The 22,487-nt window shown below is 46.6% G+C and overlaps 2 protein-coding genes across 4 annotated transcripts; one reads left to right on the forward strand and one right to left on the reverse strand.

Moving 5' to 3' along the window:
* Positions 1–1,143: 1,143 nt before the first annotated feature.
* nol10 (nucleolar protein 10) lies at positions 1,144–14,135 on the reverse strand. The gene is made up of 21 exons (XM_076023303.1): positions 13,971–14,135; positions 13,550–13,595; positions 13,257–13,355; positions 13,062–13,139; positions 12,944–12,981; positions 12,655–12,791; positions 12,498–12,563; positions 12,155–12,215; positions 11,660–11,745; positions 11,488–11,566; positions 11,247–11,396; positions 11,065–11,131; positions 10,463–10,515; positions 6,002–6,128; positions 4,924–5,003; positions 4,727–4,825; positions 4,393–4,485; positions 4,094–4,270; positions 3,294–3,607; positions 2,924–3,026; positions 1,144–1,575 (listed from the first exon to the last, which is right to left on the reverse strand). The coding sequence occupies exons 1-21, from the start codon at positions 14,034–14,036 to the stop codon at positions 1,426–1,428; spliced, it is 2,169 nt and encodes a 722-aa protein (XP_075879418.1). The 5' UTR covers positions 14,037–14,135; the 3' UTR covers positions 1,144–1,425.
* A 417-nt stretch (positions 14,136–14,552) lies between these two features.
* On the forward strand, positions 14,553–21,129 carry LOC142886284 (V-type proton ATPase subunit C 1-B-like). Of its 3 annotated transcripts, none has more exons than XM_076023304.1 (13): positions 14,553–14,691; positions 14,932–15,095; positions 15,463–15,530; positions 15,950–16,035; positions 16,597–16,691; positions 16,940–17,031; positions 17,115–17,210; positions 17,326–17,394; positions 18,758–18,850; positions 18,920–19,007; positions 19,386–19,483; positions 19,562–19,691; positions 20,599–21,129. In XM_076023304.1, exons 2-13 carry the CDS (start codon positions 14,967–14,969, stop codon positions 20,689–20,691), a joined length of 1,137 nt encoding a protein of 378 aa, XP_075879419.1. In that variant the 5' UTR covers positions 14,553–14,691; positions 14,932–14,966; the 3' UTR covers positions 20,692–21,129. The 3 variants fall into 3 exon arrangements, with proteins under 3 accessions (XP_075879419.1, XP_075879421.1, XP_075879420.1); XM_076023306.1 differs by having other exon boundaries at positions 20,602–21,129; XM_076023305.1 differs by having other exon boundaries at positions 14,604–14,691; positions 14,936–15,095.
* The last annotated feature ends 1,358 nt before the right edge of the window (positions 21,130–22,487 follow it).

Genomic DNA, 22,487 nt, shown 5'->3' on the forward strand with positions numbered 1-22,487 from the left:
ACTGCCTATTTCCCTTTTTAAAGAAACAAAAAAATAATAATTTTGATCATTAATAACTTTCTTACTTTTTTAAACTTTAACATCCTATTTACGTCTTTTTAAAACTCCTGATACAGTTGCCCAGGCTTTTGAAAATGTGTTGCTTTAATCCACCGTGCGGTTTTGCATTTCACCCGTTTTGGCACTTCTTGTTTGCCGAACACATTTTGTAACCAGATCAGGCTACAGTTTTATCCGTCCTTGCGTGTTTTCTTGAGCTGCTAGTGTCTCCGGCTCTTCAGGCGGCGTGTCAAAACCAAGGAACGTGAAAAGACTGAAGGGGCGTTTCCAGAGGGAAATTAAGACGATCACGCTGCTAAATCAACTGACCTCACTCCCTCCGAGCCCTCCAGCTCGAGGTCTGGTCCGGCTGTCATGCGTCAGGAACATTTAATTTCCTTGATGAAAGCCCAGTGTCCTCGTTCCCAGTCACCGCTTGATCTGCGTGTACGTAAGTCGGCCTTGGAGAGGTTTGCGTTTTGGAAATGTGGGCCGCGAAACGGTGAAATACCGACATACCTCGACAAACAGCTACCTGGGAAAATTAGAGCATGCTAAACCCTGAGGCTGCTACGTTTAGCTTTGTGCTTAAGTTAGAAAAAAAGGGAACATTGGGATGTGATACAGTCAGCTGGCTGAGATGGTGTCACATGAACCCACAGCATTTTTTTTTCCCCGGTAAGATGCAGATGAGATTTTACAGCCTGGACACGAGCAACACGAGGCTCTTCCTTCCAGAAGAGCTTTTACTGCGAAAGGCGCAGAGACGTCAGCCACGGTGACCCCGTGGCCTCAACACTGCGCCGCCCTAAGGGACTCAAACACCCCTCCCTCCAGTCTGGTCCAATACTGGCTTGGAGGAGGTGTTCCCTGCATTGCATCGGCAGAGTGGGGGGATGGGAAGGACACCCAGGAGGGTCTCCTCGGTTTCTAGGAACTGCAGCTGTTGGCGGGAAAAATGCTCCCTCATTCAACATTCAGGCCCACCCTCCCCCCACCCGCCGCCATTCCCCGCTTTGCCTTTCTGCTCCCGAGCCGCTGCCGTCGACCTCGCTCGCACATTCCCAACCAAAGAATAGGGATTAAAAACGACGGAGGCAAGAGAAGTGTTGTACCAAATATATTATGAAGTACAAGGATTAGTTCAACAATGTACATCAACATAAAAGAGTTAAAAAAAACAAACACTTATTTTTCCTTCCCTTCTTCAACTGAAGAGAGTTTGTATAAAAATGTCTGGAGTCCGGCTACTTTTCCTACTGCAGGGAGCAAGCAGTGAATCCTGGTGAGTCGGCAGGCACTCAGCCTGAGCCTGCCTGCTGGCGGGGGGCACTGCAGAGTCTTTACCTGAGCCGGCGACCGGCGGAGCGTCGCTTAGGCAGCGCCTCAGTAGCGCCCTCTACCCCCTCTACTCCCTCTCCCCCTGCCTCTGCCTCTGCCTCGGGCGCTGCTCAGGTGTCCTGCCGAGCGCCGCAGCTTCTTCCGCTCCTCATGGTGGTCCCGCTCCGCCTGCTGCTGCTTCCTCTGCTGCTCCGACTGTGAACGACAGGCACGTGGATTAATGTCCCGCACGCGCTCCTCTCCTAACTGTTCACCGGTGAGGCAGAACCAACGCCGCAGGGTCCATCGCCACTGTCCTGCACGTCTAAAGCCGACACTTGCTGGATAGTGCGAGGATTACACAAGCACTCGGCAACATATGAAAGTGCACCAGGTCATATAGTCCAGTGGTCCCCAACCACCGAGGTCATTAGGTACACAGAAATAATCATTAACGTCCATTAACTTAATTCAGTTTTATTTATTATCCGAGTCTGAACAATTTTATTTTGGAAAATTACCAGATTCTCTCCGTTACATCCATCTACGGCTCAACTCTCGCCGCATGTCAAGGCGCTCGTCTCGGTCCCATGATACGCTACCACTACATTAAACCCACCAGTCAGCAAGCTAGCGAGCAACATGAGTGAAAAACAAACGTCTTTGGAAAGAGGAAAAGGCCCAGTGAGGAGACGCAAGAAGAGGCCACGACTTCCAAGAAACAGGAAGCAACGTTTAACAGACAGATACCAGCACTAACTGATTTTATCTCGACAGAAGATTCCTACGCAACAAGCCCACCCTGCTTATCATGCGGCGACTGGCGGCTCTTTAATGAGGCAGTGAAGCCTTCAAAACTGCTTCACCGCTCAGAGACCAAGCAGCCTGCATTAAAAGCCCAGCAGCCTTTGGAGTGTTGAGAAAGAAAAACAGCGTATGTTACTCATGTTTATGTTGTTGTCGCCATGTTCAGAGGACGCTGCTAATAAAGTTCCAAACGTGTACAGAGTGAATTCACCTTTATTATTATATTTAGAAAATACCACAGTTTTCATGCTGGTCCCTGAAAATACTGCCTCACATTAAACCGGGCCGCTCATACTGTATAGTCCACCCATTCTTTTCATTTTCTATTATTTTTTTTAAATCTCTTCATCTCATGTCCAAAAAGCAGCATGTTTAGCCCACTGTTTACAGCCTCCTGCTGAAACAGATATTTGGAAAAATAGAAAAAAAAAAAAAATAGAAATAAAAACAAAAAACCAAGACGGTCATAGGCCATATTGAGCCAAGACCTGGCTGGGGGTGTGGTCACAAACATATTCCCTATGTGATGTCACAAAGGGCTGGATTCCTGAACTGTTTTTTTTTTTTTGCACAAAGTTTTGGAAAGGTTAAGCAAGAAAAAGATAGTTAACATTTCAGGTCAAGACAGACAAACATTATGACTGAGTTTTGAATAATATTTAATATTCAAGGCTTGAATCAATTTGGTTCTAAAAAGCACCGATCTCATTTGAAAAACCAAACTAAAACAAATGTTTTCCACTTTGTGCGGGTTTACCTTTTTGAGCGTGAACGTCAGCTGTTTGCTGCCCACCGCGCTGTCGGCCACGCTGCTGGTTCCCGAGTGCTCCTCCAACTTCAGCCGCTCCTCCAGAGACGCCCTGGGGGAAGACGCACACTTAGAACTTCCCTGCCATTATGGCAAAGAAATCGATTTCAGAGCGTTTAATCTGCGGAAGACATCTTGCGGGAATTGTCTAGTCTTAACAGGAACGATCCGGTTCGTCTCGCTTGCAGACAGCTGCAGAGCCCGAGGCGGAGAGAAGAACTCTCTCAGCGAGGGCTCATTGCTTGGATCAAACTCACACCTCCATGTAAGACATTTGTAAAAAAAAAAAAGAAAATGAAAAAATAACCAAACCACATACTTCTGGAGTTTCTGCTTGTGGGCCATGTCGTTAAAGCTTCTGAACTCTTCCCCGGCTCTGATCTGATAAAACTGGGGCTGGCTGCTCTTCTTCTTGCCCTTGGCTCCGCCGGAGGCCACATCCTTCCCATTTTGCTCGCTCTCCAGCAGGACCGTGTCGCGGTCGGCCTCCTTCCTCTCCTGGCGGCGCCGCAGCCAGTTCTCCTGCCGCATCATCCTCCGCTGCTCCCGCACCTCCTCCACCCAGCTCTTGTCGTCGTCCGAGCTGTCCTCCTCGGAGCTGGCTCGCCCCTCTGGCTCCTCGTCCTCCTCCGCCTGGATGCACGCGGTCGGAACCAAGGAAGGCAATCAGCTTAAGGCGCGTAAAAAATGCACGAGTGTTTTCTTTGATTTTTAATTGAAGCCAACTGCTGTGTTTCTATGACGGTTTTTCGCAAAATAAAAGCGATATTTCTAAAATTTTGACAAAGTATAAGTGCGGGTGCAGGTGTTTCCACTGAATGGTGCGAAGCGCATAAGCCGTAATTCTCGTAAAATCTCGTCCCGTGAGATTTATGAGAAAAACCTAAACCTATCGCTAAAAACCTTTTAGCGATATTTGTTTCGAGGTTTTTCGAAATTTAGGTGTTTCCATTACCCGTGTTTTTATTGTTATATTTAGGTTTTGCGCAATTCTAGGGGTAATGGACACGCAGCTTATGTTGCTTCAAAGTGGCTACTGCGAGTCACGATAGCATTCCGGTGTTTGATTGCGAGTCTGACAAAACTGGTTTTTGGGCGTTGACATGATCAAAGTGTCACCTGTTGGGCTGCAGCGGCCTGCTGAGCCAGCAGACGCAGCTTCTTCTTCCTCTTCTGTTCCACCTTGGAGACGATGGGGTTGAGGAGGCGGAACTCCTCGCTCTGCTCGTCCACCTGATACTCGGGGTTCTCGAACATCACCTTGAACCTGTCGTCTCCCAGGATGCTGGGCAGGGCCTGCAGATTTATTTTTTTTTGGGGGGGGGGAAGAAGAAAAAAAAAATCACAACTTTTAGTTTTATTTTCCAATTGACGAGCAGGTTTGGACAAAAACGAAGGCCGCCGCTGGATTTCCTCACCTTGCCCTTCTTTTTCCTCAAAGCCACGTCAGCGTCGTCGTCGCCTTCCTCCATCAGCTTCAGGGCGAGCTCCTTGTTCACCTTTGGCAGCTTCTGTCTCACGCACGCACACAACAACAGGAAGAGCAACTCATCAGAGCCAATTGTAAACAAACAGTCTCAACATGACAACCGATCCAGACGACATTTGACAGTTTGACTGTTGGTTTCGACTGAACTTTGTGCGAATTGATGGATCGCTGTGATGTGACATGAAGACAGCGGCCCATCTCTGGACAAGACAACACGTTACATTTCACCTGCGTGTTGCAGAACAAGGAGAGCGACATCGTACCTTGACCTGCACTCTCTGCGTCCTGGACTCCTCGATCTTCTGGCGGATCTTGTCTTTGCGGTACTCCGCGTACGCAAAAGGATTGGCCATGCTCTTCACCTGCGGCCACGCAAAGACAGGGACGACCGTCAGAACCAAACCGACACCCTTTTGTGTTTTCTCTCCTCCGAAACGCAGCAAGTTTTTTTTACGCGCACCTTGTGATAGAGCCTGATGTCCATGAAATAGCCGTGCATGTAGGCTCTCAGCAGGGAGGAGCCCACCAGGTGAGACAGACCTGATGGAAATAACAAAAAACACACATTAAATAAATAAAGCCACTGTGCTTGACAAGCAACAGGGGGGGGGGGAGTTCTTCCTGATCTGGCGCTCAATATTGAAGTTTGCGACCGTTTGGGACAACTTGAAGTCCTCGCGACAGCTGCGTCGCCTCCCAAATATAGCGCGTCCATCTCCCCGAGCTCACATAAAGAGCATTTTCAAATAGATTCCACAGCCAATTAGCTTCCTTCAGGGATACAGAGGGAGGGGTGGCAGCAGGGCTAATGTTGCACGGTGGCGAGAAATTGGATTGGACCAAGTAAACGTGACAGGTTTTTTTTTATTTTTTTTTTTATCCTCTTTACTAACACTTTCTATTGTGTCGGCACGAGACTGACGCATAATATGAATGTAAAAAAAAAAAAAAATAAAAATCCCGAAACTTTTCTGGTGTGTCAGCAAGGTCGACGTCATTGGATAATGATAACGAATCGCTATTGTAGGTTTTTTCTTTTGACCCGTTGTATAAGAGCGGCGCTTTGAAGTGTGTGAAAATACACGAGAGACGGCTTAAAGGTGGGGTCAGAGGTCATCGAGCCGCTGTGGAAAAAGCTGCAGCAGTTTCCAGGAGCCGGCGCCTTTCACCACGGGAATGTGGAGGAAAGGGCCCTTTTCAGGAATGTCGTCAGCGCTCCTGCAGTTATGCAACCTTGGCGGCGGTTACGCAGCTCCTGTAAGTCAACACCGCTGCTTCCCGCCTCCCCCCCCAACCCCCTCCGTCCACGGCAGCCAACCACCTTCCTGCTACTGGTCATAAGATCCGGTGACTGCTGAGCCGGCATTCCAATGTTCATTCAACCCTTAGAGTGTGGACCCCCTCACCCACCCACTCACGCAAGCATGCAAACACACACAGCTCTAGACGTAACTTCCAGAGCGGCATTTTAGGCCAGTTGTTGTAGATTTGGGATCAGTTTGGGAGCTTTTGTTGGAATTTGGGACATTAAATCTCACCCAGATTTTCCAGGTCCTTCCGGGTGAGGAATTTGTAGTCGTCGTACACCGTGCTCTCCGGACTCTCCTCGAGCTCCTCCGTCAGGTTGTCCAGGAATGAGCACCACCGGGGTGCAGGGCCCAGAGCCTGACCACACACACACACAAACACACAAATAGAGAGTTCACATTTAGACTTTGCGAGTAGGTACGAAACCTGACGTCTGTTTGAGGAGACAGAAATAGATCAGCCGTCCGAGGTTGCGTTTCCTTCTCCATTTGGACGGAGGTGCACGCTCTCTTTCTCTCCCCAACACCCAAAGGCTCTTCTCCTCGGGTTAAGTATCACTCTTCACAGCTCTGCATTGTAAACCGCAAGTTTAATCTTTCTTTGTTTCGTATCCCTCTCTGAACCGTGCCAAATCCTGGGTTCCAGCACTGGGGGAAAAAACCAGGCTGTTCCATCAAGATGGAAATGCTACAGCAGCTGAGGTCAATGAATGAATCACGCAGTCATTCAACAGAAGAGTCAACCAATTGGACTGGCTCCCTTTGATCCTATGACGGTTAATGTGAATGGAACCATTGATTTCATGACCTCTCTCTCCCTCTCGGCCCCACAAAGGAGACGACGACCAGCTTCCCCTGATCTTTCCTTTCGAGGCTGGACAATCCATACGTGACTTATCACGGAGGATGATTCAGTTGCAGTGAGTCACATCGCCGTGATCAGTGTGCCGTTATATCACGTCCAAGCAGTCCTTTTCCAAGCCTGGGAACTAGGTTTGCGTTGGCGACCAAACTGCAAAAAGGTCTTGTGAACGTTGGCAACGTCGTAAAGGCTGCGTTCACACTGCAGGCGAATCTGATTCAAATCTGATTTTTAGGGGGGCTGGCTTTCCACACTGGTTTTAGCAAGTGTACAAATGGGATCTGGCTCTGTTCAGACTGGGGCAAAAACTAAGTCGATTGCATTGGGTCTTGCGTCGCATAGAGTGACGTCACGGACAGTCAAAACCCATTGGTGTGTTTGGAGCTGTTCACACTGAGACGCATCTGTCCAATTACGATTCCAAACTACCACCCGAAGGTGGTTTCAATCCGTTTTCCAAAAATCGGATACCATGTGATCTGTGCTGAAAATCGAACTTTGGTTGGCAGTCTGAATGCGGCCAAAGTGCAAAGTTTCTTCCATTACGTGTCGACGTTCCAACTGTACAACTCAAAGGAACATGGGGCTGGGGGTGCATTATGCTGACATGTGCATTCAGCCACTGATGTCTTTGAAGTGCGCAGGCTTGACGTCGCCTCAGAGTCAGATTCAGCAGCAACTCATCCGCTTGATGCTGGAACTCGGTGGTTTTAATTGCAATGCTCAACCTCCAAGAATAATAATTAAAAAAAAAAAAAAAAAAAATTAGATGACGACTACATTTTATTTTAAGGCACGCTCGTGAATTTCAAATAGCCAAAGTATTTGCAGCTGCATGGTACACTCTGCGGTTGTGGCTGCCTCGGTCGGGCTAAACGGGACGACTGACAGCGTTGAGTTCACCGCGTCTGAACAGTGTGGCCCATTGTATCAAGCAGACAGCAAAGTTTAAGTCACGGCGGACACAGGGGCAGGTCGAACTCTGCTCTATGATTTGTGTGTGTGTGTGTGTGTGTGTACGTGAGGGAGTGGGGGGCAGCACTCGAGCATTCTTTGGATTGCTGTGTCTGGAAACCGGACTAACAATATGGCGGTGTGCCGATTTTTCCCAGTGGCCACTCGAGGTACCGCAGCAAAAAAATCCTATGGGCCCAAAAAATGCGAGTCATAGCAAATCTTTCTATAGTAGATTTTTCAGTTCTGCTCTTTCAGTTGTTCAAAAAAAAAAAAAAAAAAAAGCTTCCGGGTCCGTGTCAAGCTCATGCAAACAGTCAAGTCAGGAAAGTTCAAACGGGAACAATCTTGGTTATTTCTGCCATTTGCACGCTACTGGAAATAAAGCCGCATAAACAGGCATTGCACGTAGGATGACGTCAAACCCCAGGTCGAACACCCGGCTTCCTGTATACACACAAACAATAAAGTGGAGGTTTCTGAAAATCCACCCCCGCTGGAAGGAGCTTCACGAAAATCTCCATTTTTGGTTTGGCTATAAATGTGTTCGCGTCAGGACAAAAGGCCCAAACCGCACAGGAAAACCTGCCATCGCACTCAATGGGAAAAAAAACTATTGAGAGATTTTTACAAGATCTGAATGCACATTGAGACTTCAGTGAAAAGATCCGCCTTGATACTTTTGACGGGGAGAAGAGTCTCTCCCTCGAGGCGGGTGGTGCGCTGCAAAGTGCACACAAAAAACCGAATGAGCAAACAAAGCACAGTGGAGGACTGGTTTTCACACTGAGTGAACTACTGAGTCAGCTGCAGGTGACACGGCGGCGCGGTGGTTAGCGCCGTTGGTTGTGGGTTTGCAACCCCGGCTGCCTGCCACAGTGCGAAGACATTCACACTGGGCTGACTGGCGGCGCTGTGGGGAACCACCTTCACCCGAAGACCCCCGAGACTCGAGACCTGCGACCCGGAGTGCAGGGTAAGCAGCGACGGAAAGAGAAATTCATCAATGAATCGTCTCCTGAAACCTGGAGCAGACAGAGGATGGAAGCCGACACTATTCCAGCACGAGACCGACCCGAATACTACCGGTTCAGATTCTCCATCGAGATCAACCGGGCCATTAAATCTTCAATTAGATTCTCATCTGAATATCCAACATGTTTTTATTTTCATTTTATTTATTTGAAGGTGCTGGTGTTAGCCAGAGGCTCATTTTCAACCGCAGTCCTCTGGCCTGATCCTGAACCATAGAAAAGGGACGCAAGGGTGACAGTATATAAAAACAGGGACACAGGAGATATAAAATTGGAGTTAAACCATCAGACAATGACACTAAATAGGAGACGGTCAATACCAGACCCGGAGAAAGTACGGCCCGCTGGGTGTCCCTGTCCAGCCCGCGTGAGGCCAGTCACAAATTCCGCGATCTACCGGTCAATCGCAAAGGTAGTTTGGTATAATCGCATGGAGTGAGAGGGAGATAGATAGAAAGAAAGAGAGAGAGAGAGAGAGTCGCGAAGATCCCGCCCCCTTCCACGTGCAATTTCCCAACAGCACCATCCCACCCACCCCGGCATTTTAATAAAGGATTCATTAATCATTTATTAATCAGTAATAAATGATTGAATTCCCTATGAAGGACTCGGCTGGCAGAACAATTGTGCCATTAATCTCTGGAATGTCCCCATTTGTCCAAAGTAAAGTACACGCAAAAACACACCCTCTCCAAACCCTCAGCCGGCTGACGCAGTGGGTCGCAGTGCAATTTGCCTGATAGCTTTACCTTCAGCACAGGCTTGTGCAAACGTGATCGCTGAGCGGAAACGGAGGAGGCGCTCGTCTCCTCCCACACGTGTCCTTCCTGACGTGTGAGTCACTCGGAAGTGCTGCCGTGCTACTGTGGCGAATGAAAGGAGGGGTCACGTTGTCTGTGATACGCCCCCACCCAAGCTATTGACACCCCAGATCTTCTCCTTTTGTGTGCGCTTTTGTCCTCTGACACAAAAATGTTTTCTGATGACCTCGGCGGACGAGTGAAACAATGTCAAGAGAGGAGACGGCGGAACAATAGCTGCGTTTCCATTACCCCTAAAATTGCGCAAAACCTAAATATCACAATAAGGAAAACGGTATTGGAAACGCCTAAACTTCAAGAAACCTCTCAAATTTGGCTGAAAGGGTTTTTCACACTCTCACGAGGTGGTTTTTCAGACGGATCGAAATCGCGGTATATCGCAAAAGTCTCATGGAAAAATTTTTTTCCTCGCATTTACGCGTCACCGGACGTGAAGTACCCAGTTAGATCCCTTTGCAAGGCCACCTTTAAATTTGTCTCCTTCAAAACACCCGGAAAACGCAGCAAAGCATCGACTTCAGCAGGAGGCTAATAACAGAGGGCTAAATATGCCGTTTGTTGGAGGGATGCAGAGTTGTTTTTGCTACCAACAAGGCAAACAAGAAAAAAGATAGTAAGAATTGAAACCTGAACAGAGGAGTCTGTGGAATATTATGTGGAAATGACTGAATAAATGTGTAATTGTGCACAAACTGCCCTAGTTCACCCCACTTGTTTGTTTGTTGTGCACAGCGTAATCCGATCGATCACACATCACGAGTAACAGACTATCAACAGGCGAGGGCTGCTCACAGAGACACAAAGGAGGAAAACAGCATCACGCACATGCACATGCACACGCACGCCCGAAGGGCCAGAAAACATGACGGTCACCGTGGCTGCCAAACACACCCAGTTGCAGCGCTGAAAGTGGCCCAGTTGGCTGCAAACAGGGACGCGCCAATTTGCCGTTTGAGCGAAACGAAGGTGCGAGTGTTCGGAGGCACCCGGGAGGAGCAGGAGCGCTGGGCACTCAACTCACCGGGATGTAGAAGGTGCTCATCTTGGGGTCCTCGTTGGCGGTGAACATCATACCTGAGAGCCAGACAAGACAGCATGAGTGAGGACGGACGTCAGGAGACTGCCGATAGAGGCAATCTCGGCGTTTCGGTCGCTAAATTAAAGGCCTGCGTGCCCACCAGTTGGGGGAGACATTTCCAGACCTGACGATATGAAGCTTTCCACCAACTGCAGCGTTCAAACAAATGTTTTTTTGTTAATTCTTTATCTACAGTTCTGTTCTCTTTTTGCAGCTTGATTCCTCACATACTGTAAAACTCACACTGTTGCCATTATTATAAATGCTGTGACATTGCCACCCTGTAAGGATGGAGTCTCATTCAGAAGCATTAAAAAAAAGGAACAGAAACAACATATTTTATCAACTCCAAATAGTTATTTGTATGAAACTCCTCTTTATAACGTGAGGGGGAGAAAAGAAAAGGTCAACACAAGTGGGGTTGTTTTGTAATGTGGCGCCATCTAGTGGCGGAAATCCGCAGAGCAGGTTGCAAAGTGAGATCTTTGTGCGATCCTCCACTTCTGCTGTGACAGTTGTAACGAGGAGATTCAGGCTGTGCTCACCTGAGTCAGGGTACATGCACACGTCGTTGATGTTGGTCTGCGGCTGGATGGAGGAGAACACCTTGCCCTGCGGTGCACAGAGGGACCAAAGTGAGTCAGCTGCACAGACGTCAGTGTGTTAGCTCCAATTTGTTTTTCCTTTAAGAAGCGGTCGAACGTGGCTGAAATATTCAAAGCCCTACGGTGTCTCTGTTCCACATTTTGATGATCTTGGAATCGGCAGACACGACGAGATCCAGCGGATCGTGGAAGCTGAGCGACTTGATGGGCAGGCTGTAGAAGTGGTCTTTGACCAGCAGCGGCTGGTTGGAGCGGAGGTCATAGAGCAGCACCTACGGGACCAAATAAACAACAAAATCAGAGTCCTAAAGAAGGTGCACGTCATATAATTACATGGAAATATGAGCCCTAATTCTGCTTTACCTGTCCTGTGCTGGTGCCCACTGCCATGGTGAGTGAGCCGTTGAACTTCAGGGCGCTAACGGAGGGCAAACCCTGGACTCTGTCGGCACACAGAGACACAGAGAATTAAAAGACTGCATCAACAGGAGGTGACGGCCATCTCCAGGGTTCACGGCGGCAGGGTGGTCCATACTCTGTCCCCTCGGTGAGGCTGCTCAGGGCGCAGTCCAGGGTCCCCACTCGGTTCCGAACACGAGGGTCCCAGCACTCAACTCTCCCCTGGTGGTCAAACAGAGGAGACGTCACAGTGGGTGAGGCAAGAACACAAAGACTAAAGGAAACAGAAGGTTTGTAACTGATTTTGTTCATCTACAGCAGCCTTGAAAAAAATTGAATAAAATAAAATAATCTATAATCAAAAATGAAAAGTAATGTTCTCAACTGATCCAACTGACCGCTTGGAAAATGAAAAATAATAAAAATGACACATCTTACTGACCTTAAAAATGACTTATTTGACAATTTCTTAATCAGCAGAGACATTCTCAAGTTAACGGTTGGTTTTAATCCACCCTGAAATTTGACCAGTGATTCCGACTTCTGTTTAATATTCAAACACGCGTTCACTCTTTCTCTCTCTCTCTAGCACGCGCACTCACGCACAAGCACAGCCTGCGTTGGCACTGACCTCAGAGGTGCCTGTGGCGAACAGATGATGGACGGGGTTGATGTCACACACGTTGTTCTCTCTGGGGGAGAGAAGCATTATGAATATCAGCTGAGAGAAACTTTTCAACATTTATTCCAGAATAATAGCTTAGTAATAACAAGTCTAAAGTAGGATCATCAAAAAACATCCAATTAAAATGAAGACTTGTGTGTACTTTGTGTTGAAATGACTGGCTTTGAATGACAGCATGTGCTAGAAGGTTTCATAGGTGCGAGATATCAGTTGTGATACAGTTACTGTCTATTATTTCAGCTTAAAGGATAAAAAAGAAAAGAAAAGATGTAACGCTTGTTGTACTCACACAGCATCCGTCTGCAGTGAGTTGAGGAAACGTCCCTGTTCCAGATTCAGCCTGTACACCTCCGAACTGCAAGTGAGGACAAAAACAGTCATGCCAGCGATGTGTTAAGAAGATGAAACACGACGGGGATAAATCTCTGATTTGCACAGTCTCTCACCTGGCACCCACAAAGTAGAGGTCACAGGAGGGGTAGTGGTAGGAAATGTCCCGTCCAAACTTAGGAATGCGGGTCTTGTAGTAGCGTCCGTGTTGGGAGTGGAACTCCACGTAGCGGTCGCTCAGCAAAAACACCAACTGCGCAGTGAAGGGGAAACAGACGGTTAAAACCCAACGTGCAGTTTTGCAGGCAAAGACACTAAAGAACACGAGTAACGACGGTGTCAAATTTAGTCCACAGAGAGCATTTGTGCAGAGGAGAAACTTGGAAGTGAAAATCCCAAACCTACCTTGGAGTAGTCCTCGGACAAGATGTCAAAAGCCACGACTTCAGGGGAGAAAAAGACAACAGTTATTTCTCATGTTCAGCGGCAGGAAGAGTCGGTGCCATGCAGTCAGCCGACTTACCGTCAGAATCCAGGCAGCGCTCAAACTTCAGTGACAGCTGGTAGGTGTCGTAGCAGCGGATCCTAGGTTTGTACGTGCCTTGGAGAAAGAGGGAATATACAGTGAAGCGACTGCCTTTTTGTTCTGTTACCAGCTGCGCTTTAGGTCTTCACATCTTTGAATGGAGAACGAAGAAACGGCGAGGGCTCCACTTACCTGCAGCCAGGACGAACTGGCCGTCCTTGGACACCTTGATGGAGGTGGCCACAGTTGGCATTTCAAAGTCCTGGATGAGCTCAATCCTGCGCTGGATGTCTGCAAAGGAACGTTTTGTTTTTGTTTTTTTTAAATTGCCATGAAGTCACATTGAGCCACTTTACAATACCGTGAGATTTTACTAAACATTTTTATTGAATTTTCACACAATCAAACAAAGAGCAGCGCACACAAAGTCTACATACAATCCACACACTTACTGTGACACTTGAAACATATAAAGATTAACCTACCAACATCTTTCTTCTGCAGCTGTCTTTTCTTCCGGTCTGACAGCCACTGCAACGACGGTTAGAGGGCAATGTAATTTTGCAATTAGATATGAAATAGAATAAACCTAATATTGCCCATTTATGGTCGTCCTACGCGAAATAAGCAGGAAGCTCTGGGGAGTACAGTCAAAAATACTTTGGTCTAAGGCTCTGTGACTCTTACTACCAAATGTAAAATTGCGGTGGAATGCCATTAACAGAAAAAACAAAACAAAACAACAACATTCGGAGCATTCATGTCATAACCAAAATAAAGATGTTACAAAGCTACACACTTTTGTGACGTGAAAGTGTGTTAGCTAGCAAGTTAGCTCGACTCCCTGTAAGCCACAACTTTAGAGGCTGCAAACGGGAACGTTGCAGAGTTTCGGGAGCGTCTTACCTCCGGAAGTGATTTTCCATGGCTCAAATTGTAAATCTTCACGTCATTTACGCTGGATATCTGCATTTTACTACGTTGTCAGGGCTCTGGGCAGCACATAACACTGTATCAGTGAAACACCGGTGTGCTCCACAGTACCCACGTTGTTGTTTGTCTACATCCGGGATTTTAAACAAATATGGCGCACAAGCTATGAGGTTGCATTACCGCCACCTGTCGCACAGGAGTGGAAGCTCACGTAGATGTATATAATGGCCTCAAAACCCCCGTGTGTGTTTTTTCATTTGGTCTAATTACACTTCTATGAATGAAAACTCGATAATTTAGCTATCTGCTTCTTTTAAAACTTTAAATGTGATTTAGTTAGACGTGTGTGACGTATTAAATGGCTTTGAAACACAGTATGATTTTTTTTTTTTTTTTATTTATTTATTTATTTTTATATACAGTTGTGTAAATTCTATCAAGAAAAGTGAAGGAATATGGCAAGAGCAACAAATCTGCACAATTTACATGTGTGTTCATTCCAGCCACCCCAGAGTGAAGCAGTTGTTCACTTCAACTGAAAATGCTGTCTTCCAGCTGCCTGTGCTGCTGGAAGACAGTGGGACGTCCCTTTATACACCGTCAGTCTTGCAATCAGTCACTCACTCACTCATCTCAGGGGAAGCAGCTATTTGGACCTTCTAAATTAGTGGACTATCATGAGGAGAACCTGACGGTAAGAATCTTGTATTGTAGTGTGTCTTTCCGATTTTGAATATGTCATAATAATAAGGAAAAACTGTGGCAGATTTTGTGATACATGCCCTGCAGTCTTTATGTACACATGTTTTGTGAGAATTCAAAACCTTTGGCTTGTGTAAACTGCTAATGTTTACACTGCATTTATATATCGACACAATAGCGTGATACGTCATTGAAATGATGGATTGTTTGCTAACCAAACTTGTTTGCACAGGAAGTTTTAAACATTACTACCACTGACAAGGAGTCATGACGGACCTGTGGTTGATTTCTGTCCCACTGGATAAGACCAGCATCACCAGTGTGGAGAAACTCAGGCAAACCATTGACAAAACCAACCTGGCTTCATGCTTCATGTTCTCCATCCCGGACCTGAAGGTGAGTTTCAGCTGCAGAGTGAAGCTGAGGTAATTTTAAACAAAAAAACTAGGAAGGATAGCACATGCATGTAAATGTAAATGTCCTCATACAGTACATCAGGAGAGTGTAGCAGAAACAGGGGATGGTGTTTGGTGTCCTTCTCCGGTAAAGTCCGGCAGCTCAAGTTGCTCCTGACAAAATTTCCATCCCGACCCATTTCACTCTTACAAGCCAGGAGTCACCTTCACAGAGCATGTTTTAAAGAGTCGAAGCACAAGTGCAGTGGAGCTGCTCGGCTTTTATCGTCCTGAGCCCACTGTGATGTCGGCTGGGTGACAAATCGGCCGCAGTGACACTAATGGCGCTGCCTGTCCTGCGACTCCAGGTGGGAATTCTGGACGGTCTGCTCAGCGCTTCCGATGATCTCTGCAGGCTCGACACACTGACTGAAAGGTGAGAAAGCCAATGTGCGAAGAGCCCGCCTGATACGCTGCCCCCCCTATGTAGGACATGACACTTTGACTCATTGCAGTCAGCAGCATGATTCATTCATCACAAAGGGGAGATTTGCCTGCCCGATTTTTATTTGTGTGTTTGTGTGCGAAAAATTTAGACCTGAGATCTGATCTAATTTGAATTTCAATTTGCTCTCAGTCAGATCCAAACACAGATGATTTTGATGTGATGAGTTGTGACATAAGCAGGAAGGAACAGGAAGCAGACCTTGAAATTTCCTGCTCTAGCCAATATCATCAATGATGACATTTCCTGAAAGAGAACTTAAACAGTGTCATTATTCATGATTGTTGCTATTATTGTTAATATTATTATTATTATTATCATTATTATTATTGTTATTACTGCCCACGCAGCGTGATCAGGAACACATGCCAGTGTATGAGGGATGTGATGGAGCAGTCCAATGACAAAGTGCTGGAGAACAGCCTGGCTAATGGAGGTGAGTGCAACACACACACACACACACACACACACACACACAACCCCCCCCCCCCCCCCCAAAGTTAGCAGTGGTTAACACACCCTACTGAGAGCAGTGGTCGGTTGCTCCAGGCTGTGGACGTAGAAGACTCGCTATGCCAGACTTGCTCGCTGGACTTGTTAAACTTCTCACTCTCTAAGTAAAAAGACCAAAACTAAACATTTATTCTGCAGAACACCCATATTCAGATTGATGACAGGATTAACAAAAAAAAAAAACAACAGCTGATAACCTACTTTTGCTCAACGCAGAACAAGGCCAGGCAGTGCTAACCATCTGATCACTTTCCACCATCAGACCACGGAAAGATTCAGGCAGCCGTCCTGCCACCCCTGACAGCTAACCTCACGTCTCTGAGGGGTATTTGAGTGTTTTTCTGTGTGAGTGTGTGCATGCATTAAAGCGTGCCTCCCGAAACTGCTCCCGCTCCCTGCGAACACCTCTTCCCCCTCTGTGTGGTGGTTTCTTTTGTGCCGACACTTGTGCGTAGCTTTACGTGGGCCGTGTCTTTAACCCCAGTGGACCTGCTGAGCTACGTCACCAGGTTTCAGTGGGACCGAGCCAGGTATCCCCCTGGCCTGCCTCTCTCCAGCCTGACTGACCTCATCAACAAGGTACAAAGTGACTGCCAGAAGACGAAAAGCATGCCAGTCTGGTTATTCCAGTCTAGAGTCACTTGGCAAATTTTCATGGAAATTTTAGCAAAATATGGGGTTGTTAACAATGCTAAGAGTTTGCAAAAAAGGAAATAAAATAATTAAACAGATGTGATAATTAGTTTGTTCTTTGATATTTAGCTACCTGGTCTTATTTATGCATGTGTAAGGCATTGACGTGACTCTCAGGCCTCCGTGTTTTACAGGAAGTTTCCCAGGTGGCCTTGGAGCTAAAATCCAGAACTGCGGCGTACAACAGCGTGAAGAGTAGCTTGCAGAGCCTCCAGTACAAACAACAGTGAGCATCTGCGGCTAGGCCACAGCTAGCAGAGTGACAAAACGCCGATGCTGAAGCGAGATGTGTCTGGTTTCTTTTTTAAGTGGGACCCTACAAACGCGCAGGCTGGGCGAGATCGTGAGGAAGGAGGACCTGGTGGACTCGGAGTATCTCACCACGCTGCTGGTTCTGGTGGCCAGGTGTGTGACACATGACGGTGGAGTTGCCTCGTCCTCGTCCTCCATGTGTGTTTGTCCGCTTTTTATTTTTTATTTACACAAAAAGATGTTTGTTTGCATGTGTTTTCCGCCACAGGGCGAGTTACCAGCAGTGGGAGAGGAGCTACGAGTCTCTGACGGAACTCGTTGTTCCGCGATCCAGCAGGTGAGCTGAGTCTGGTTCCCAGATCACCTGTTACAAGGGCTCTGCGGCCAAAAGGTCATGCAGAGGTCACGGGTAGAAAGATCTGAACTAAGTAGTTAATGGGTCCTCTTGTATAAGGGGGAAAGCAAAGTAATTTCGTTGACAGTAGGTAGCTGCGTTTCCATTTCTAACGTAGCCGTAATTCTCGTAAAATCTGGCCCCGTGAGATTTACGAGAATTAGGTTTTCTTTTGTTTGTTTACGTTTGTTTGCTGTCAAGAATGGTTGTTGTATTTTTCTCTTTTATTACTTGTAAAAAATATTCCGTCTCCTCCTCTGTCCAATCAAAACGCGCCATTTTCACTTGAAGTCAACTTGTCACGTGACCCCCGTACGTCACGTCTGGCGACACGTAAATGCGAAAAAAAAAAAAAAACGGTTTTCACGATATACTTCCATATGGATACGTCTGAAAAACCACCTCATGAGATTCTAACAACCTTTTAACGATATTTAAGAGTTTTTTTTCGAAATTTAGGCGTCCCGATTACCAGTTTTTTATTGCGATATTTAAGATTTGCGCAATTCTAGGTGTAATGGAAACACAGCGCGTGAGGGAAACAATCACCAGGTTCCTTCAAGGACAAGTTTCTCTTTTCTGCAATTAAAAACACACACTTTGCCTTTTCAGTACACAGCAAATAACATGTTTTGTCTGCTCCAGGCTTGAATACCAGCCCAGCTCTTAACTGAAACAGTGGCATTCAGAGGAATGAGCAAGAGTAAACAGCACTGCATGCAGTTGACAAACAAGCAGATTAACAAGTTTACTTTAAAGCCCAACAAACTACTTCTTAACAAGAAAGAAAAGCAAGGTGGCTCAACTGCAACCTTAATTCCTGGAGTCGACAGTGTTCTAACAATACTTATTGTGATATCACGCCTGAAGAGGCAGTGCACTTGTGCTCTTTATTGTTGCCTGTTTTTTTGTTTTTTTTTTAATCTGCATAATCGTGTAACGGAAAAAGTGATTCTGTGGAACAGAAACATCATGGCAATGACTTCCCGTCCAGTCCAGAACTTAACCTTGCTGTAGCTCCGCCCCACTGCCCTCAAAGGCTACTGATTGGTTCAGTCTTACTCTCTTCACCTGAAGATGATTCAGATAAACTGTGTAAGATGGATCGGCAAGAATTCCGAAGTCAAATCTCAGCCTTACAATGTTACAATGTTACAACTCTTTTCTTCTAGCATGCTAGCTGTTTTGTTATGCTGAAATGTGACCTTTAAAGAGACTATAGCACCCACCCCAAATACCATGGTAATCATGACCTCTGACCCCTCGATGGTCTGGGCCACTGCCGCTCTCTGTGTCCCATCCCCAGGAAGTTGTACGAGGACAGCGAGGGGGGCGTCTTCTCGGTCACGCTGTTCAAACGAGCGGCGAGCCAGTTCCGAGCCAGAGCTCTGGAGTCCAAGTAAGCAGCGGGCGTGGCAGGCACCGTCGTGCTGCTGTCGCAGCGAGTGACCGTCGTGTGAACTTGCAGGTTCACCGTGTTCGAGTTCCACCGCGATCAGGAGGAGCAGCGGCGGTGGGAAGTGCAGCAACTCAGCGTTCGCAAGAAGGAGCAGTATGTGAGTCCAACACTGTGGACGCTGGCTGAATGAAAGAGAGAGAGAGAGAGCATTTTATTACAGTTATATCCAATAAATACAACTTAAATCAAGTAATATTGGTATATGATTACATTATTAGTTCAGTTATTACATTTGCAAAGATTTTTTTAAGGAGGCCAATAAAGTAATAACCTGCCAATAACGCAATAAATTATTACATTACTGGCCAAAAGTTATTAGGTTATTGTTGGTTCAGGACTTTTATTATGGACTTGGCCACTTATTACATTATTGGTCCATTACATTTAAAAAGGGCAACTTTATTATGTTTCAGGCTGTTATTAGGTGGACGCATCGTGTCTTGTTGTGTTGTGAAGACATGCGTCTCCTCCTCAGGGAGTCTTCGTGCGCTGGCTGAAGCTGAACTTCAGCGAGATGTTTGTTGCCTGGATTCACCTGAAAGCGCTGAGGGTGTTTGTGGAATCGGCTCTCAGGTCGGCGATGCAGCCTTAGACCCAGTGATCCGTTTGCACGTGCGTGCGCGTGAACTCCATCGCCGTCTCTCCGGTCAGGTACGGACTGCCGCTGAACTACCAGGCTCTCCTGCTGCAGACGGACAGGAAGCGTTCCAAGAAGCTGGAGGAGGAGCTCTCCCTGCTGTTCACGCACCTGGACCCCACGGCCGCCGCCTGCAAGACGGACGTAAGAAGCCGAATCAAGTCGCAATTCATCCGTAGTATGCACGTGTGCGCATATGATGTTAAAATGTTGACACGGTACCGGCTTACCGGAGTTAAGTGTCTGGGTTGCACCCATGAAAAATGTGACAAATCTTCTCTGCCGAGTCAAACGCTGACTGACTGACACTTGTTTGGTGGATTGGATGATTGAAATTTGAAGAAGCAAAACACATTGGCAATTTAACAATTTATTCATTTAGCAAACAGGAGCCTCAGTAGCGCGTGGAAGAACCATACACAGCCACAACAGCCTGGCATCTCCTCCTCATGCTGGTCACCAGCCTGGTGACACACAGCTGTGGGATGGCATCCCATTCTTCAAGCAGCATTTCAGACACGTAAAACTGCAAAGCCAATAAGGAGTGGAGTGAAAACATCTATTTCACCAGGAAAAAAAACTCAGCACCATTCTCCTCCTCCTTCTCCTACCACAGTTGCGAAAATGCCATTCAGTTTTGCTGTTATTGCATCCATGCTAATCTCTGTAGCATCAGTAGCAGCAAATCACTTCATGATATTGTGAAAACTTCCAAAGTCTCTGGCATATCGCAGCACTGCAAGGTCAAGTCAGGGTCGGCGTTAGTTCCGTTGTACCGCACAGAGACTTTTGCGCAGTGATATTTGACCTCGACAGTAGAGTTGAGGTGAGTCGACGTGAGGCAATGTCAGAAAACTGCTGCAAAGTCGTACGCACAATCCCTACGAGGCATCGCTGCTTCGGCGGCCGTGTGAAAAATATGAGCTGCACTTCACACACGTAAGGAGTCTGTGTTAATTATAGATAACTGAAAATGACGGAGAAAAAAAAGAAAAACTTAATTGAGGCTTACTCAAGTGTAACTCTGCCTCCTTCCTGTGACACCTTTCAGCAGGTCGGCTGCGACGTCCCAGGGCTCTTCCTGCAGGAGTATTTCCCCTACATCTGCTTTCATATCAACGCCAACGTGCTGGAGATCAGCTAGCGGCCGGCAAACAGAGAGAGAAAGAGAGAAAGAAAGAGAAGGAGAGAGTAGTTAGAGTAGCAATTGATATAGCGACGCTTCTAAAAGTTGGCAAGAAGCAGAGACAGTCCGATGCCGGGCGCTGAAAGCAGGCCAGAGCCGTTCATGTGTTTTAATGAGCTCCACATCTGCAGGGGACAAGTGGAGCAGTTGCAGTTGTCAGTGGACTGCTAACGTCATGATCGACATAACGTCATTATCTTATTTTGAAAGATTTATTTTGCATTTATGGGCTGTCATCACTCTGTGTGTCATGCAATTTTTACACATGCATGCGTAGTGTTTGGGTGTCATTACAGTGCGCCACACCTGCAAGCGTGGCTACAACCATTAGCCACAGGTGGCGCCAAATCAACCAGCAGGCCTGCAAAATAAATAAAACCTCCACTACAGACTTTGCCTGAAGTTTTTGTTGTTGTTTTTTCCCGAAGTTTTGGTTGTATCTTTAAAAAAAAAAGAAAGTGTCTCCAAAGAGTCCAATTTGCAGTTCGGGAGGAAGAGGTGTCAACAGGATGAAAATACAGGGTAGACTTGGAGGGGGAGTGTGAAACAGCAGTGCACTAAACTGCCAAACTTCACAGGGGGAATAATTCCAGCGCGCAAACAACGGTACTTGAAAAGCTGATTGTCTGTGCATATTTAAGCTGCCCTGACAAATGTAGATAATGCAGCTGGTGTTAATCATGACACCCCCGCCGCAGACACATTAATAAATGAGCTGTCAGTTTCCCTAGAAACGGGGACTCACAGGTGGAGGAGAACCAAACGTAACAGCTGCTTCGTGTTCCTTCAGTCTGGTCCAGCCAAGGCAATTTATTTTTCTTGAACAAATTATTGCTAATTTATTATTCAAATCAGACGGGGGTTGTTTTAGATGGTGCATCGTGTGTTTATAACAATTATATATGTTTTTCCACCAAACTTCCATTCACCACATGACACTCACCGTCTTACAAAGAAGCCATATTGACAGCAGCGTAACCTTTTCAGGACTTTCTAAACCCGAGTCAAAGAATGAAAATAATACCCATAATATAAATATCGCACTCTGTGCAGTTTCTCTTTGTAATGCAGTGGAAATGCACAGCACTATTTGCCATTACTATTGGCCACAATACATGGCCGCTAGAGGGCAATGTTACTGACCTGTGGATGGTTCCGCACGCCTCGCACGGCCAGATTCACGAGAGTCCAAATTTACATGCTTATCATGTCATGGTTTATCTGCTCTCACCAGCCACTTTGTCCCATAGCCCTTTTCAATAACCTGGAATATCAGTCTGGATGCAACTGAATGGGGAAAAAGAATCTTCACTGTTTAATTGGGACGAGGCAAAGGGAGCCAATTTAAAGGGGGCGTGTTTGTTTCGTCCCCCCCACCCCCACCCCCACTATACTGACACAGTGCGGTCCGGATTCCGAATCAACTGGCGACATAAACTCGATATTGATAACATTATGGTATGCTCTTGCACTATCAAAATAAAATGCAAAATCGAAAAAGATATTTCAGGAAATTAAAAAAGGTTATGGTGGAGCTAAGAAATAGTTCACATTCCCACTAGTGTTCATGAAGTGTCGTTGGACAATTTTGTGTCTAGTATAGGAACAACATCATGCATTTCTAGTGACAATAAAGGGAAATTGCACAGGGCTCACTAAAATCTAATTTGAAGGTGCGTGTCCTGTTCGTTTGTTTTTGTTTTTTGTTTTTTTGTTTTTTTTAACCCTGTGTCACATGGCAGGGGGGCTTCAAG

This window comes from Nelusetta ayraudi, unplaced genomic scaffold (genome assembly GCF_046127955.1).
Source record: "Nelusetta ayraudi isolate G7.1 ecotype Tasmania unplaced genomic scaffold, CSIRO-AGI_Nayr_v1 ptg000015l, whole genome shotgun sequence".
Taxonomy (NCBI): Eukaryota; Metazoa; Chordata; class Actinopteri; order Tetraodontiformes; family Monacanthidae; genus Nelusetta; species Nelusetta ayraudi.